Source organism: Aythya marila (genome assembly GCF_965140915.1).
Source record: "Aythya marila genome assembly, chromosome: 25".
Lineage (NCBI taxonomy): Eukaryota > Metazoa > Chordata > Aves > Anseriformes > Anatidae > Aythya > Aythya marila.
Genome location: NC_139066.1, coordinates 3,509,192 through 3,527,725, shown reverse-complemented (window position 1 = coordinate 3,527,725; position 18,534 = coordinate 3,509,192). Strand labels below are relative to the sequence as shown.

Here is an 18,534-nt window from a genome sequence, read left to right as displayed (position 1 = left end):
CAAGAACATAAGAAAGTGGCTCTTCAGATATAATTTATGCTTTGCAACTCTGGCAGCAAGGTGGTATAAGAGCTTTTAGCATGTGTTTTGTGTTGCCTCCCTCCTCTTCTCCAATTTCTACAGTCATTGTAATCCCAAATCTACTACTTGCTCAGGAAAAACCCAAAGTCTCAGCCTTCTATTGTCAGAGACAGAGAGAAGTCTGGTGAAGCAATCACCACACGCATACAGTGACCTTATATTCTTCCCTACAGGAGGTTGGGGGGGGGGGGGGGGACACCAATATTAAGCATCACCTAGCTTGTCCTGCTAAACTGAATGGGAACATTTTCACAACAGTACGTTACCAAATCCAGTATATATTTTAATATATTTTAACTTCAGAGCAAGTTTACCATGACAAAGAATCGCTCTTTACCATTAAGGATAGGCAAACACATAAATCTTAATACAGATAAATTAAGCAGCAAAAGTTCAAGTTTGTCAAGACGTGGCAACTAATACCAATTTAGAGGTCCAGCTACTCCTACACCAGTCACCAAATTTCAGCACAAATCCTTTTACTCCTCTCTAGTTCAAAAGAAGTCTTGTTGATTAAGAGTTACCCAGTACTGTGAAAGAGACCAACTTGCCTTGTTGCTTCCTAATGACCACCCACAGAAGAAAAAATTGCAAAACTTAAAGCACATTAGCCAAAGGAGATTGGTGAGGAAGAACTTGTACCAGATTATTTTTCTCTGGCATTAAACAAAAAAAGTTGGAATGTGAATACAGTTGATGGACTAGTAGCATCTTTTCCTGTGTTAGCCCTGTACTGAATAAAGGCTTCTTGCTTTCCAAGCTGATAGCTTTCTACAATTCTTTTGGGAAAGCCATCAACTGAATGAGACACTGAAACTACTGATGGAGACTTAAATACTCCAAAAATACTAATTCAACATTTCTGATATGACATACTGGAGTGTGATTCAATATTTTAATAGCTTCATGTCCAAAAAACCAACGTGTCTGGCTGATAGAAATTCTTCATTTTGAGGGATAGACCATTTCCATTGCTGCTATAATACTGGATCAACTCTTTATGGAGTTCCATTTTCAAGGAAAAATACACAACTATGCATAACCAGTACATCTTTTTTCCAGTGAATTATCTCAAAGATCTATTTCTCACTTTCTAAAACAAATTTTCAGGTTGACAGTAGTGAATCAAAGAAGGCTCAGAACAACAGGGGACAGTTATTTTTTCTTGGTTTTAAAAATACCTTGAGGCTGCTCCTGTCTTCTGCATTTAAAAGCTGATAAAGCTGTGAGTTTATATGCAGTCTTATTTAAAGCTTTGGGAATTTTTAGAATACTGCCCCAAATGGAAGCAGCTTAGTGACAGGCATCAAATTTTCTCATTAAGCATACATTTCTGCAATGAAGGAAAGCAAAGTACTTACGAACACAGTTAAGTTCCGCCTACCTTTCCTATTAAAAAGTAAACAAGAGACTCTTTGGGAACAATCTGTTTCAGTTCTTCAAGTTCTTGTAAAGCAGACTGAAAAGGAAGAGAAAAAGATTAAGTACAAGCTAGCAGTCTGCAACCAGTTACAGCATCACTAAAGTGCATTTTAATGCTGACAAGAACCCTGGCATTTACATACAGTATACTCCACCAAGAACAACAGTACAGGAATCTAAGGCTTCTTTTTACATTAGTTCCTCATGTAAATAATGTAGGATATTATAGCACAGTTATAGCAACAGAGAAAGTCTGTTGGGCTTTGGTCTCCTAGAAGAATATTGAATATTTTTCTGCTCCCGTATTTATCCTCTGCTTTTAATTTTTAAAAAATCAATTTACAAATAGCACTTCAGTAAGAAGTATTAAGGCTAAGGACTTATGTTTAACTGGTCACATTATGAATTTTCAAAACAAGTTCTAAGTAAAGTTTTCCCTTTACATATGTACACACATTTCTGAAGCAAGGTTTCAGAAGCCAGACTGCAGCTTGTATTCTGTGGCCAAGGAAAACAGGCCAGAGGACAAGAGTCACTGGAAAGACAGACTGTGGGAAGTGGGAAGATCATCTCCACTCATAAACAGGGTACAAGTCAGCAAGGGATCAGACAAATTATTTGGCTTCCTATTTTTTACTTGATAATACAGCCTTTCAAATGACTAGTTCTCATTGCTATAATCTGTTGTGGGGCTGTTTGCTGAGCCAATTTTTAGTAGTTTAATAGAGATTCATGATAGCACAGCCCCATCTTGGTGACAACTGCAATAACATCCCCTTTTTTTTTTCACAGGGAGACTAAGATATTAATTAAAACGGTACCTGTTCGCTTCAGATTTTATGACAATCAAAAAATTTAACATATTGCAAAGGTGGCACTTGCCAAAGCAGGTGCTTTACGTTAGACTCCACAGGGTAGGTCAATCTTCCTGCTCTTACTGCAAGCCTTGATGTTACCAGTGCTTACCAGTTCACATTCAGCCACCAGTGTATCCCTATTCATAGCAATTTCGAGATAATTTAAGGTTGTACACATAGTACCAAATCTTACCTTGTACTTTTCATTTGCAAATAATACAGAAGCTCTATGGAATTTGCATAGCGGGTTCTTGGGGTCAATGTTAATAGCTTTGTTTAGGGTATCCAAAGCCTTTTCAGATTTTTTCAGTGCATGCTGGACCTATTACAGAAAGGAATGAAAAACCTTAAAAAGGGAAAATGGCTAAACAGACTTGTTTGGCAGATAAGCTGCTATATTTGCTTACAATATGTTTCAAAAAAAAAAAAAAAAAAGAAAAGAAGTCCAATTCCAGACCATGTCTTAAGCAAGCAAGCTTTCTTACTGAAAGAAAGCTTCACCTCTCCCTGTCACCACTTCAGAACACCCTCCATCCACTGGCCGATAGAAGTCATCTAGCCTTCGGCTAGGAGTAAGCTCAATGCCATTCTCAGTGCTTAAGTGGTAAGAATCCTATTGTTCCTACAGACCCTGACAACTTTGCTGCTGCATAACAGGTGAGTGAATGCCAGCAGGTTACCTGTTCATGTTTGCACAGCCTTTTGTTGCCATCACTAACATCTGAGAACTGCTTTATCACATTTGCTGGAGTGAGGCTTATGGTTGAGGTACTGCTTTATGTACCACAGTGGCAGATGGACAAACAACCAGCTTTCCAGATCGCCCTGCAAATTCAATATGCTGTTCCCATGAGTAACTGCACATGGGCTTGACTTTCATACCACTAGTAACTTGGCTTATTCATATAAACAGCCTGATAGTATATTTCATTACTGGCTAAAAACAACTGGGGGTGAGGAGAGAGGAGTGTGTATTTCCCTGACACATTAATCCCATGGCTATTGATCCATATGGCACTTAAGATCCTGTAAGAGCTACTCTGAGCTTTTACTTTTGTGCTTAAAACAGGTTTAGTAGGACTAAACGTGTTAGTAGGACTACTGCAAGCAAAGTACAGAGGCAGATTAAAACCTAACAAGGAGAAAGCTGAGTACAGACTACTTACTACTCCAATGTGGCACAGTAAGACTGAGCTCTGAGGATTTATATCAAGTGCTTTCTGAAAATGCATTTCTGCTAGACTGAATTTTTCCTGTTTGTAATAAATCATTCCCAACCCATACCTGCAAACAGAAAAAATAATTTTGTTACGTAAGACTGCATTCTGAGCACACTGATACTATAATCACTGACAAAAGTTAGTTAATATAGACTTGCCACTCCACCAAGGGTAAGAAGTGACTCTTTATAGGAGAAAGCTATGACTAAAGCTACTTTTCTCGATTGCATAGGTTGAAGAATTGATATCCAATACACAAAAAAAATAGCTGAAGAGCAAAGGTAGAAAGCATACGAAATTGTTTAAAAGATTAGGTGACTTACATTAGCAAATCTGAGTTTTACTACTACTTTTTTTCCCCTCAAAAAAAGCTACAAGAAACAGATTACATCCTAAGGTATAAGAGGACAGATCTCATCTGTCCAGCTGCAAGTGAAGAACAAATAACTAGATGCACAAGGAGTGCTGCACAGAACAAAATAGTCAGCATAACACAGCCCAAAAGATCAATAGAAGCCAGAAAAGCTCTGATTTCTTGCACTCCCTGTGTAGAGTAAGTGTTTAACAAAAATGAGGTCCACATCTTCTGCAGGAACAGCTTTACTCTCTTCTTAGTGAGAATAGTGCTAAGAAAACATTGCCAGTGGCAGCACGTTTAATTTTTCTCAAAAAGGTGTTCCACATCACATGCAACACAAAAGGGTTGAAGCATGACTTACCATGCATTATAGTGTCTAGGGTTGACTCTGATTGCATTCCTAAAACAAGCTAATGCTTTGTCTAGTTCTTCTGTCAACACAAATTCATGTCCCAAAAGGGTGTAGGCATAAGCATAGTTTGGATCAACTTGAATGGCTCTCTGGAAGAACTTGATTGCAATGTCATGCTCTCGTTGCAAGCTGAAACAGTTTCCTGCAGCACACCACGCCTAGTGAAAACAGCATTCCACAGTTAGCAGTTTCTTTTTACAACCAGTTTGAGATGAACAGATTTTCCAATACTGACTTAGTTTTCACTTCCAACTAGATTATAAATAGTCCTAATAATAATAATATAAGAGTTATTTAAGCCTCTGAGAAAGAGAAGGCTAAATATCCCTTTGAGCTAGACAAGCTGAAGTACAGAAATCAAGCATCTAGACAGCCATCAAATCTGTGCCAATTAGATACTTTGATGACTAAAGCTTCTGAAGCTGTTGAAAGGCTAGAAATAAAACATCTTGGATATCCAAGAATGATGGAGTACATCCACACACTCTTCTCACATTCCAGGATTCTGGAAGCTGCAGAGTAACAATTTCAGCAGCAACCTCCTCTCCCCCTCCTGCTCAGCAGCCATCACCAAGATAGTGAAATATCATAGACAAGGTCCCTTGCTTTCCCAAACTGCTAGCTAGCATCACTGCCAAATTCCCTAACTGTTCTCCATTACTTGCATTAGAGTCATTATCTGTTATTTTTAATCTGCATTTTCTCCTTTCCAGGATATCTTACTACTACTTACTGACCTGCCACTTCATTATTTTTTTCCCCTCTGCCGTTAGACAAGCTACTAGGAAGACACAAACAAGATTCTCTCCTCCAACACTAAGAAAAAACTCTACAGCTTTCTCAACTCTGTTAAGAGCACATTTATAAACACATATGTATTACTTGCAGTGTGGCAAGTATTAAGAGGTCTGTCTTCTCTTTTTTTGCATACATATCATGCCTGTACTGCTGTACACTCTGCAGGTTCAATAGACCTTAGAATACAAGTGTGCAATATTCTGTTGGAAAATAAGCTCTAGAGCAAATATGTTTTATGTGTCAGTGAATTAGTTAGAGCAATTAAGAGGTGGTACAGGAAAAGCCATTCTTTATCTTCACATACTGGCATTAACAGGCACTACTGACTAATCCATGATCTTCCTGGATGAACGGTGCCAATGCAAATTTAAATAACCATTAACAGATAAAAGGTTTCAACCTGTTTCATGTGAGTTTATATTCTAATGCCAAGAAGCCATTTCAGGGATCATCAGTTCAAAAGCCAATCCCTGCCACGTCCCTCTCCAGTTTCCCCATGTAGTTCTCACGTGAGAATACACTCGAGCTAGATTGAATTTAGAGTTTTGTTCTAAATCACTGATTTTGCCAGTTACTCTTCTCATTTAACACCACAGCATTTTATACCTCTGGTGAGTTTTTATCCATGTCTGTTAAATCCTTTGAAAGAACAGAGAGCGCAACATCTTTCTGCAGATGCCACAGCGTAGTCGAATAGATCTCCATGCCTTCTACTCTGTAGTTTTCAATCCTCCTTACTTCTGAAAATATCCTCTCAGCCTGAGAAAAGAAATCAGAAGTCAAACTTAAAACAAGATTCCAGCCACCAAAGCAGAGCACATAGGAGGCTTCTAACCTTGACCTATGTCCAGATTGAGAATCCTCTTTGCTTTGTAAGTGTATTATGCAGAGCTACAAGTCCTGTTGTATTTTTAACATCACCTCCAAGTGAAGGAAATAACTATATCTCAACATAAGTAGACTAAGCAGAAACCCAGCTAGCCCTCCCTGCTGCTGTCTTGGATTACAGGACTGTTATATCGCGGTGCAAGAGAAGCAAACATCATCAGCAAAAGATTTGTCAGTCCTGATTATTAGCTGTTCTAACAGATGGCACGTATTGCACTCATACTGAGAACTATACCCCTCCAAACACTGTGTGTATTAATTACAGGGCAAAAGGCAACATGTGAATTCCTGCACTGAACATGGCTGATGCAGGGATGGGGTGTGAGTAAGAGTGTGACAGCACATACATGCACTTTATTTTCATTTGAAACTGGTGCACTTCTTATGAACAGTTGACTAATGAAGTCTTTCTGATGTAGACTCCTATTTCAGAAATGCAATTTTCCAAGTTGTAACACTCAAAGTAGCAATGAGGGAAGAACACTAATTCCAGGAAATTCACCAAGGTCTGTAGCCTCAGCTTTCAAAATTAACTATTAAGTAGTACAGTAACATACAGCCTGATTAGCACAATCTAGAAACTGCTTCTGAAACCTGTTTGTCTCCTGCACACAGCATATCAGAAGTGTTTGAAAAGCTTCTCCTAAGGAAATGAGCACGTCAACTATCAGGACAACAGTGATAAGCAGAGTTTTACTGCTGGATTACCCTTAGCTGCTCACTTCTGTTTCTGAAGCAGTTTGGCATCACCTCAGCTGTACAAATACAGTCATTTCTGAGGCTGCAAAGGAAACTAGGTCACTGATGTGATCTGCATTAACTAAAAAGGGGGCGAGACGTCTGGTTTTAGAACCCAAATAGTTTCAGTGATCTTATTTACAACACCGCAGTACAAACAGTTACATCGGCACAGCTGTGGGTAAAGACAGGGAGAGGCAGGGGAGACCCCAGTGACTGGATGCAAGAGAAAATAACTCAAGCATTAAAGTAAGTCTAAAGCATTCTCAGCATCTTCAGGAAGCGCACACAGCCTCTTCCAGAAGGCTGCAGGTGCTTCAAGATCTAAATCCACTTTAGATATAACTTTACCATTCATACCTTGTTTATACAGCTATATCAACTGTAAACTTCCCATAGCTTTCACAGGAAGTCTGCAGGTTTTCTGCAAAGCTTTCAAAACAGAAGTGAAAAGAGTAAGAACCGACCACACACAGTTCCTACCTGCATGTATTCCGCCAGCTCAAAGTAAGCTCTCCCAATTTGGCACAGCACCCAACCAGTGTTGTAGTGGTGAGATGGTAAATGGCTTAAAATATTTATCGCTTCTTTGCAGTTGTATGAACACAAGGCTAAATAACCTTTCCCCATGTCCCGAAGAAGGCTCATCAAACCTTCTAGGAGAAAAATACAATAAATAAAAATGGAAAAAGGATTGCTGAAACTACTAATCCCTTAAGCTCTTCAATTGTGGCAGGCACTGCTCCTGATTTTACTTATTAAAATCTCCCAAGAGTTTCTAAACAGGCCTATACACTCTTAATTCAGGCATAACATTCTGAACAGCAACTCTTGTAATGGAAGTCAGATACCAACAACTTCTTAAGTCAGCAGAGAAACTGAAGTTCAGGACAAGTGGATTTTTTTGCATTTACAGCAGCAATTCAAACATTTTTTCAGGTCTGAAGCAGAGTTTCCACGTCTGGTATCCATGGATACCTCTGCTTACTGCCCAGAAACTCTATCGAGCCAAAAGAGTAATTCAACAGTTTGTCAGAAAATCCTAGACAATCTGGATAAAGACAAGCTTTTAAACAAATGGGAAATAAGGAGGGAGAATAACTACATAAACCCAATTATGAGGGAAAATGATTTGATTACTTACAGTTCCTTTGAATAAGTTTCAAACAGCCTTGTCTGAAAATATTTTAATCCCTAGTAAGGACCAGAGCTGATGAATAGATTTGCTTACAGATAGACACTTTTTTTTTTTTTACTACTACTTTACCTGTTCTCTTTAAGTTAACTAGAATATACTGAACTCAATCAAACTTTATAATTATACAAAGGTCATAGGTGCAGGCTAAGAACAGAAAACAAAACTGGAGCATTCTTCCCCACTAAACCATAAAAAGGTAGATTTACTAAGTTGGACAGCATTCAAACAGACCTGCTGCTGCTTTTTGTAGCGTAAAAGCCTGGATCTGTGGTGCAACAGTAGAAATCTTCCCTTCTGAAATGATGGAAGAGTCTAGTTTGGTAATTTCCAAACTGTCATTTATGTTTGGTTGAGTTATTCCTCCCTTATTTGTTTTACTTTTTGTTTTTCTGTTTGGAATCTTAGGTGGAAACTTCATTTTCAATTTTTTGCTATTTTCCTGTAAGTAAGAACAAGAGTTACACGTATAAAAAACTTCTGAATTCAGATTACTAAACCTGCAAGTGAACTGTGTAAGAATGTACATATGCCCAGCCATTTTACTTTCAAACTTAAATATATAGACACCTTGTAGCTTCATTAAATGTTTAACTATCCTTTTCTTGGTAACTACAGTTCATGAGTATTTGCGTTTTGGTGTCCTGCTCCACTGTTTATAGAGTAGAAAACCAGTATGAAACATATAGCTTGCTTTTCGAAAAGCAAAGCATCCACCCAAAATGAATTTTTCAATAAATATGAACAACACAGCGCCTTATCAAATAGGCTGACAGCTAACAGGACCACTGCATTTGTCATCAAAGCACACATCTTTGGCTTTCTTCATGATATTCTTGTTCTCAGTCTTAGTTAAGCATTCTCAAGACTGACAATTTACATATTACAGCATCATGACGTGTTTCACAGTCGAGATATTTTGTAAGTTCTACTCATTACAGAACCTGTTCTTAAGCTGCTACAATTGCTATGTATACGGGGAAATTATTAGTCAGTGCAGTGGCATGTGTAAGGGAAAAACCCCACAAGTTTGAAAAAACTGCAGGAAGTTTGTTACCTTTGTTGTAGAGCTATCACTAGTAAATAGGCGAGAGCTTCTTCGAGGCAGTGCATTTGGTGGAGCAGCAATTGTTGGGCTCAATACCTGAGGTGTTGTACTGAAAACAAACACATTACAGTAAAGTTCTTAGTTCCATTCTGAGCAAGTTTTAACACAATTTTATTGTCGTGTTAAAGAAAACTGCTCAGGTACAACAGTGCAGGTATTCCATCTCAAAGGGATGGGAAAAACAGATCTACCTATCCCATGTTAAGAAAGTGAGCAGGTTTTCTTTTCAACTACCTTAACATTTATTGAAGAAACTGTTTAACTGCCCAATGAAATTTAGAACATGACTACCCACCACATGCAAGCTTCCTATCCGATGAAGTTCTTTTCCCCCTAACAAAAAATAAGCTTCTTCCTTATCTAAAGGAAACTCTGCAGGAATCACCAAACAGGCTGTGGAAAATAAGCTTTAAAATCCCCAAAACTTTCAGAAAGGAGAAGCAAAAAGATAGTTCCAAGTTGGTTTATTTTTATTTTCCTACCTTGTCTGTGGGCCAGAGCTCTGTGTTTGTGCAACAAGAATTGGAGTGACTTCTCGGCTATTTCCGCTCTGAGAGAAGACAGATTTTGTTCCAGCTTGGCTTATCCTGGTGACAGCCTGCATAACACAAAGTTTCTACAGGTTTGTTATTATGTCACTAAGAAGCCTCAATCTGTTATATCAGACCAAATCCCTTCTGCCTATTGAAAGCTGCACTACTGCACTAAGGAGGAGAAAATATAAGTAACTTCCACAAAGGCTTCCCCCAACCACATGAGGAGCACCCAAAGCATTTCTCAAGCTACCTGAAAAAATGCAAGGAGCACCGAGTTTACTAGAGTCATGCACAGTATTTGAAAGATTTGAAAACTCCATCTAGTGGCAAGAAACTGTTAAAACTTTGTGCAAGAACAAAAGGGAATTAACAGATGCCATATTTTAAGTTCCTTCTCCACATGGAGAAAGTTGTTCAAAAACTCCCAAACAACCAGGGAATGAAAAAAAATCTCGAATTCTCACACCACATTCACATCCAGAATCCACTCACCATTAACATCTCATTGTGGTGCTTACTGTACAATATCTGAGCCTGCCACTCCCCTGAAGATCCTACAATAGTTTCAGTGCCTGTTTAGCATACCTGTTCCCAGCATGAATCAGTACCTTCAATTACACCACTACTGTATGAACCTTTGGGACAGATGCAGAAGAAACCTTTTTGATCAAAAGGGGATCTGCATGATGCCACATAGAAAAAAGACTTGCAAGATATTGCATGTCAGCTCAGCGATGCTTAGTATCCACATACACATATTTGTGCTTTTTATTTGCTGCAGATTATAAGCAAGGAGCACTGCACAGCACCAAAATGTTGGTATTATGTTTTCTTACATCTTACGCAAGCCAAAATGGGCACTTTGATGCCTACCCCGGCACAGCTAACATATAGGAGCTTAGAGTTGCGATGACTTGACTGAGAATTCTAAGGAACAAGGTCAGATAGAAATTCATAGTCTGATGTATAGGGTTCCTTCTAAAGAAAGCCTAAATTGTACTTTTCTGCCCCCTTCCAAGGGGGCTAACATTCAAGTCAGTGATAGTTAGGAAAGATGCTCTTTGCAACACCAAAAATCTGCAGTAGGACTAATGACAGCACAATCAACAGCAGCTTACGGATTACCAGACTTGTAAACATTCTGCTCTTCCCTTCCTTCTCAATTTTTGTTATCAGAGGACAGTTTAGGCAGCCAGCAAGCACGCTTGCCCACTCAAATAGGAAGCCTCTGGATCCATCCTCATGTTTCATTCATTTACGTAAGCGTCTCCAAGGTAACTACCTCCGTTAAGTCATGCACATTCTAGCCACAGCTACACTAAGCGTTTTCAAACTTGGTAATTTGAAGAGCAGAAGTGAGACTGGCCAAGTAATTATTTACATTGGACAAAGCAGGCATCAGAATTCTAAAATATTTATTAAAATTTATTAAGTGTTTGTGTTTAGGCACTAGCACAGATGCTTCTGGGTAGAAAGCACATCCATGAATTAGTGATATTTACACCATGAAGCTGTTGTGCCATACCTAGCAAAACAACAAAGGAACAAGTAGGACTTGATTTCCTGAAGCTTTACATCCATCATGTAGCACACGTGTGAGATCAGTCACAGATGAGTATTGCAGTCAGTGAAGTGCAGCTCTTTGCTATTTCAGTTGTTCAGACTTGTGACAGCTTACCTTCCTACGCACACACCATCCACCACAAAGCAGTGCTTTCAGCTATACTGGGGAAAACTGGTTGCTCCTCAGCAACTAAGGGCAAGAATTGGACTCTCCATACAAAGCATGCTTCTAGCAGACTGTTTGAGCACAGCCCACCCCAACAGAAGAAAGGCAAAAAAGGGCAGGACTAAGACAACTGATGGAAAAGGTTGCAGTAAGGAGTTGTCTAAAGACAAGATATTGTAATGGCTTGTGCAAAAAGAATCTGGAGTTCCCAGTAATGGGTTTCAGAAGAACATCCAGAGAAGAAGGAAAAAACATACATACGTAGTTACCTGCTTACTGCGTTTTATTCTTATAGGGATTAGGCTTTTGAGAGAAGAGAAACGCAGCTTCTAAGAGTTTCCAAATTTCTCTCACAGAAAAGCACAGCAAGCTAGGCATCACCTGATTTGTCCAGACTATCAGATGCAGAAATTTAAGTGTTATTTCTTTTTTTTTTTTTTTTTTTTTTAAAGGAGATTAAAACTTTTGCACTGTTCTTTTAAAAGGTGACCATCTATAAAACACTAGCATCCCTCATGCAACTTCTAGATTTACTAAAAATACCGGGAAATATCCTCAGGATTTTGTTTTTAGAGAAGAACAAATGGTTCTTCAACTGTCATCAACATTCCACCTCTCATTTATCACTATAGCAACTGTGGCAATTTCTTACTGAGTAGAGAAAAGAATTTTTAGCTTCTTCTACACAAGATCTAGCCAAGTGAAACACCACTGTTCAGTCAGACCTCCACAGACCACCAGCAGCATTTTGGTTTGACCTGCCTGTAAACTAGTATTCAAGAAATGCTTGCAAGAAAGTTTTCAGCTGACTTGAAGCTTCTAGAATTATTGAAGTTACCCTTGAAAACACCTGAGTTAAACAAAATTAACGCGAAGACTCCAAGTTCTGGCTGTTCTCAGACTCTGGCTTGCACACAGAAGTTTTGAATTCTTCACAGTTTAGAGTCATTGTTTGTACATTCCTCTCTAATTGCAGGTGGACAGGAGTCATAGCATCTGCCCCAGGTTGCCTCTTAAGCCTGCCAAGCAATGCCAGTGAGGCAGCTTGCACGTGCCCGAGCATTTGGGGGGGGCAGGAGAGAAGGTTTATTTTTATTTGAAAGAAAAAAAACACTATTGCCCATCTTTATAAAACTTGGGAAAACAAAGTCTGTTTCACTGTCCAACACAAGTGACATAAGATGAGAACATTTACAACACAAACATCACTGCTTGATATTAGACAGTAAAGAAAAAAAGTTGTATTTGCTTAGCTGAAGATTTTCAGAACAAAATGCTTTTTGTTGAGGCTTTAGAAGCTGTTGTTACATTGAAACAGACTATTCCAGAGCAGATTTCATTTCAGTTGATACTTTCTAGAAGTCCAAAAGATTTTGTGCAGAGAGATAACTGACCAGTTGTAGTCAAACTGAAAATGAACTCCTCCTCCACAATGCCTTTAAAAAAACAAAGGCAATACACAGATTTCAAGTACACTGGAATGTAAAACACATACAGAACAGCAATTCCATTCTAGAATGCGAAGTACCTTCTTTGAAGGTGCTCCTGTGGATGGCACATCAATTACAGAAGAGGAGTTAGTGTAGTTCTGTAAATAGGATCCATCTCCAGGGCTGGGGGTTTCTAGTGGCAAAATTCCAAAGCTGAGAATAAAATGAAGAGAAAGTGTCTAAGTCCAAATATTAGACCACAAGTATCAGACCAATTCTGTGAATAAAGCACAGACCCAGTTTACCTGCTTTATTTCAGAAATACTTCAGATTTATGTTAACCCTAAAAAAAACACCTTACTATCCATTCTCATCTGTAAAAGATGCCTCAGAACGCATTCTTGTTCCTGAGGTTTAAGAACACAGAACTTTCTTTGCCTCCTGCAGAACTAATAGACACAGACTGCTCAAGTATTAATGGCTTGTAACATAGTGCTGGAACATTTCTTTAACCAAGATGGCACAAAGGAAGGACTATTTACACACTCTTTAGAAGAGAGATTTTTCAATGCAAGTGCTTAAGAATAGCTTTTCATAACAGTTTATTCGAGTAGAAGCATATTCCTTTAAAAACTTTTCTAGTGTGAATACAGCAATAGGCAACATGGTGAATCAAGAGCTCCTCTCTTCTAAACAAGAACACCAGCTGCTTGTTTAAAAAACAGAAGAGATGAACACTAGGACCAAGAGCAGTTACTGAAGTTGTTTAGTTTGTTTCTGTATGCATCATAATCCACTATCAGCAAGGCTTGTGCTGCACAACACACAAATTATCAGCAGAACAGTTAACTACAGAAGCGGTCCATCTCAAAGACTTACCTTGGAGTTAGTGGGCTCAAAGCCGCAGGTCCCCCTAGTAAACTCCGCCCAGTTTTTGGTTTATTTTGAGCCTGTTTAGACAATATGGCAGATCCCGACCCAAGAGGGACAGCATCTGGTGAAATTACAGCCGAGTCAATGTAAGACATAGATGAATCCGTGTTCAAGGAATATTTTGAATTGGAGGATTCTAGGTTGAGCCTGTTCAACTCCTGAAAAACAGAAGGCTGCTTTTAGTAATCCATGCAGTGTAGTTTCTAGTTAGTATTTTTCAGTCAAGCTGGAAAGACTGCTTCAAATACAACACTTTTAGCAAAACTTACAATTGTGTCTTGCGGAGTTTCCATCAGGACAGAGTCAGGCTGTCTATGGGATATGTTGTGATTAGATACCAATGTTGTGCAAGTGTTAGGCAGACAGCTGCTGAAGTTCTGTAAAGATGTTAATTTAAATGTTTGGTCAGGGTCTGGTTTTTCACCTGTAAGATTGGAAAGAGATTTAAACAGTTATTCTTGAGTCTGTATGCTGAAGATTCATGTTGAAACAAGAAGGACAAGGGGCAGTATTTTAGAGGGGTGCATTATTATTTTAAAACCTCTTACACTAGATTGGAAGTGTTCTTCCACTGCAAAACCCTGGACAATCAGTTTTATTGTTTTATGTAACTTGCTTAAGTTATTCTCAGAAGCATGGTTTTCTAAGGGTCTCCTCAGAAAACACATGGTATTGCTAAATCCAAAATGTAGGAGTAGTGAAAAATAAGAAAATGAGAAAAGCTCTGAACACTGGTAAAGTATTTTAAATCCATTATTACTCACAAAAACACTTGCGAAGAATCCTGCTGGCATTTTACTCACAATGTTTTGGACACAACGTAAAAAAGTTACCACATGGGGATGGCAAATGGGAAAACTTGACATAACCAAAAAATGTAGAAAATATCTTCACTGGGAAGACAGTTCTGCAGACCTACCTATTTCACAGAGTGATTCAAAAGGGGACCAGAGGAAAGGATTTAAACTAAGGCTCTTTTGGTAACATTCTGATCCTTTGGCAAGCCGATCTGTCTTGCTGCAAAAAGAATGCAACAGTTTAGAGGGAAACTTAAGAACAGTGCTTTTGTTCAAGATAGCTTTCCAGGAGAGGAGTTGAAAAACAAAAACATGTTGAGAACCACAGCAACATTCCTCAGTTTTCAATGAGGAACAGAAACATAGCAATATGGAGTTATTTGGCATATTTATACACAGAAGAAAGTTACTTAAAGTTCTTAAAGAAAAAAGCCCCAAGCACTAAAGCTTTCATGTTTAGAGAGATGCTGTTCTCAGCAACACCTCATTTCATTTTCTGAGCTGATTGCTCGCCTTTCCGCTATTTTAAATATCTACGGATAATATTTTTGCATATAAATTAGAGGTAAGCAGAATACTTAAATGGACACAAAAACAATCTGCTTCTGTTTTTTTTTTTTTTTTTTTTTTGAGAACAGGTATATTAGGGAAAAATCCAAGAACTCCACTATTCCCATTTGTTCATTTCTTCACATTTACTAAAGTGTTTCTTTTATCTCAGCAAAAGCTAAACACTTAAGTTTGCAGTTATTCTGAAAGGTATTCCTTACCACTTTCATTTGAAGATTACAGCTATACCTCTATAAACCAGACAAAAAAATGACATGGTAACACTGAGAACAGGTTTCATCTGTATTCAAAAAGATATCAGATGAAACCCTAAGTTACAAGAATATGACTCCTAGGTACATGCTTAACCTGGAAGAGGAATTAAGGTGTTTTCAGGCAGTCAAAAGCTCTGGGTAAAAGAAATCACGCTCACGTTCTTAAGCTTGATGGTTTCCACAACTATCTATCTGGATCTAGCATATTCTTTTGCACAGACCACATGGCCTGGCCATAGAATCCAGAGACAGGTAAATAAAAAAAAAAATCACCAAAAGATTAATTTTTTCTTTTTGGCTAAAATTTGGTTTGGTCAAAAAATAAAACATGCACATGAAAAACTCACCTGCCAAAAACCAAAATCCAACAACAACCCCCCCAAGCTTTAAAAGGTAAAATCAAAAAACAACATTACCAGTAGACATGTCCTAGTAAGGAGAGTGTAAAGCATGCAGAGTCACCAAACTCCGTAACAATGTCATCATGGCTTTTCTGTTTATTCAACACTCCACCAGATAAGATCTGCTCTCCTTCTGCAAGCCTTTTTAAAAAACAAGAGGTTTAAAGGGGTTACAAGGCTCACAGTATTGGTAGTCCAGTGTTCTCACCCTGCTGCAAACAAAAACAGAAATGCACTGTCACTGTCAAGTTTCAAGTCCCATACGTACTAGCTCCTGCAAATGAATGTTAAATAAATGATTCCTTTAGCAACATAGAGGTACAAAATACTTTGAACATCTCTACTGTGAAAAGAAGGTATTAACGAAAAAAACAAAAACAAACCCATGCCACTCCAAAACCAGAAATAGATACTACAGCATGATTTTTCCAGAAAGGGCCTGATCTTGGGTAGAATACAAAGGGGAGAGCAGTCTTTCAAGCACTTTGTTTTGAAGGTGTTCAAAACACGTCTTCTAAAATACCACTTCAGTTTGGCTTCGTTTCCCAGCTATGAGAAACAACCTGTAAGGCTCCACGCACTGAGTTCGAGATCCAGTACTGGGATGTGGTAGACTCTGCATTTTAATGCCTTTGCTTCTTTCATAATCTCCTCTTGCTTCCACATGACGTTACGCTTCTATGTAGATGCTCCTATCAGTACAGACCATTCCCACAAGCAAACAAGGTACATCTCTATAAAAGAGCTCATGTAAATGTAACAGTGCCAATGACAGTTAAATTTAACAACTTCTGAAGAACGTTTAAGGAATCCCACCTACCTAACCGAAATCAGCTCAGAAGCCAATGTATCACACATACACCAGACTTTGTAAAAGCACAGGAGAAAACAATCAGCTTCAAATTTATTCTACTGGGTCCTTTCCAAGTAGAGCATTAACATGATTTCCCTTTCAGAGGACGTGGTAAAGAAACTGGTATCCTAATAGCTCCCAAAGCGCTAAAATAATGTCAAAAGAAATGCAACAAGTCAAGACTTCGCTAGTACTCTGAAGATGTCAGAAGATTTGCCTACTGAAAAGAGCATCAAAGAAAGAGCTTCTCCAAGAGACCTACATTCTGGTTCCATGTCGTGGGCAGGATCATGAATACTGCAACACAATCGCATCACACCACATCAAACTACAAACTTCACTTCCTATTGTCTATTTTATTCTTTCCATTCAGCATCTCCACCAGATATTGTTTCCTACGTTTGAGTTCTAACAATCTGAAAGATCTACACAAAAGCAAAATACCCTCATTAACATCTCTGGGCACTGGTCAGGCTACAGTCCCTGGTCTCATTCAGGTGCTCTTGCAATGAAACTCCAGCAAACTACCACGATAGCTTGATATTACTATGTCCCTGTTAAGGTTAATTTTGATGTCAAAGCCAGCATTTGTCGGTGTGGACTCAAGGTAGGTTGTTTTCTAAACAGATGTGTGTCTGACATCTTTTTCCCTCATCCACCCATAGCACTAACTGGGTGAGTGGAGCAAGCTTACTGTTTGAGGGAAGGGGCCTGTCCATGAAATCCATACTGGAAACACTTAATGAAATAAGCAAGAGTATCAGAGAAATGCAAGAGCGAAACAAACACTTCCCAGCCTGGTCTCCTTGAGTCATCTCAGCAGTCAATGCTTTCTCTCCCTATGCAGTTTGACAACTCCTTTGCAAGTTATTCAATACCTTTTAGAGGTTTCTGCAATATGGGCTAATGTTCATTAGGTCCATATCTGAAAGCAACATGAATTGAACTTACAGTAATCTTTAGAGTTGAAGGGCCAATGAATCATTAGTTTACGCAATATGACAGCTTTCAAGGAAAAATTCCAACAAAAAAACGCATTTGTAACCCTGGAACAGAACATAGAGGGTTCACTTACTTGCTGAGGTCAACACAACATTTTGCAAGCAGGTATTTACATTGTGGGGTAGTACAGCTGTGTCCCTTTAGGAGCCTGTATGCTTTATATGCCTTTCCTGAGCGGTAGTAACACGTTGCCAGTAAAAACAGTGCTTCTTCTGAATGTACTACGAGAAATCAAACAAAAACCATCAGTTGGTTGCTTACCATTTTGATGCAAGAAACTGGTGGGAGAAGACAGTTAAAAACAAGATACGAGAAAACAAGTACTGATATTAGAGACAGTCATCACCCATTGAGGTGTATTTCTTCATTCATTGTCACACAACTAGCTTTAATGTGCTGCTTTCTTGTACAGTCAGAGCAATTCTTAACATCTACTGTTAGAAGAGATCTTTGATCCTTCTGGCTACCCAACATATATAGGCAATTAGCCAGCTTCTTGTTAAAATACCAGCAACTCAAGCAATGCAGTCATTCCTAGCAGAACTGAACCACTTGAACAACTTGCTGGCAATACCATCGGCTCAGGGTGTTAATGGGGAACACCTGCAAGTAACACTCCACATAGGTTTCAGCTGTGCATAAGCACAACAGCTTATGTAAAAGAACTTCTAGTAGGAAAAACCAATTTCAGCCTAATTAACACTTTTAATGCTAACTTCAAATGTTTTTTTCCCCATTTGCAATTTTATTTGTTATTTTTCTAAAGCACTTGATTCTGTATCTTCACATGACTTAGCAAAGCAGGTTTTCTGATTTTAGTGGCTGTTAAAGAAGACCAGTTACCAGTTACCTTTACCCCAACATTAATTCTTGTCCTTTTTGCTGCCTACGGTTATTTACTTCATCAGGAACATGGCTTAAAACTATTATTCAGATGCTTTATTTATTTTAT

General features: G+C 38.6%; 1 protein-coding gene across 7 annotated transcripts in view; it reads right to left on the bottom strand.

Moving 5' to 3' along the window:
* Nucleotides 1–18,534, bottom strand: part of CDC27 (cell division cycle 27) — a gene marked incomplete at its 3' end in the record, with an annotated part of 30,705 nt that overhangs the window by 3,587 nt on the left and 8,584 nt on the right. For 2 of the 7 annotated variants that reach the window (XM_082779214.1, XM_082779210.1), the window contains exons 3-17: nucleotides 17,656–17,803; nucleotides 15,743–15,868; nucleotides 14,625–14,722; nucleotides 13,975–14,129; nucleotides 13,652–13,863; nucleotides 12,871–12,985; nucleotides 9,560–9,693; nucleotides 9,027–9,126; nucleotides 8,204–8,411; nucleotides 7,258–7,430; nucleotides 5,755–5,907; nucleotides 4,300–4,508; nucleotides 3,527–3,644; nucleotides 2,554–2,682; nucleotides 1,466–1,540 (exon numbers count right to left, since the gene is read on the bottom strand). In XM_082779214.1, coding sequence (XP_082635340.1) covers nucleotides 1,466–1,540; nucleotides 2,554–2,682; nucleotides 3,527–3,644; nucleotides 4,300–4,508; nucleotides 5,755–5,907; nucleotides 7,258–7,430; nucleotides 8,204–8,411; nucleotides 9,027–9,126; nucleotides 9,560–9,693; nucleotides 12,871–12,985; nucleotides 13,652–13,863; nucleotides 13,975–14,129; nucleotides 14,625–14,722; nucleotides 15,743–15,868; nucleotides 17,656–17,803 — 2,153 coding nt within the window. The remainder of the gene's footprint in view (nucleotides 1–1,465; nucleotides 1,541–2,553; nucleotides 2,683–3,526; nucleotides 3,645–4,299; nucleotides 4,509–5,754; nucleotides 5,908–7,257; nucleotides 7,431–8,203; nucleotides 8,412–9,026; nucleotides 9,127–9,559; nucleotides 9,694–12,870; nucleotides 12,986–13,651; nucleotides 13,864–13,974; nucleotides 14,130–14,624; nucleotides 14,723–15,742; nucleotides 15,869–17,655; nucleotides 17,804–18,534) is intronic. The other 5 variants (XM_082779216.1, XM_082779213.1, XM_082779215.1 and 2 more) reach the window with 3 other exon arrangements.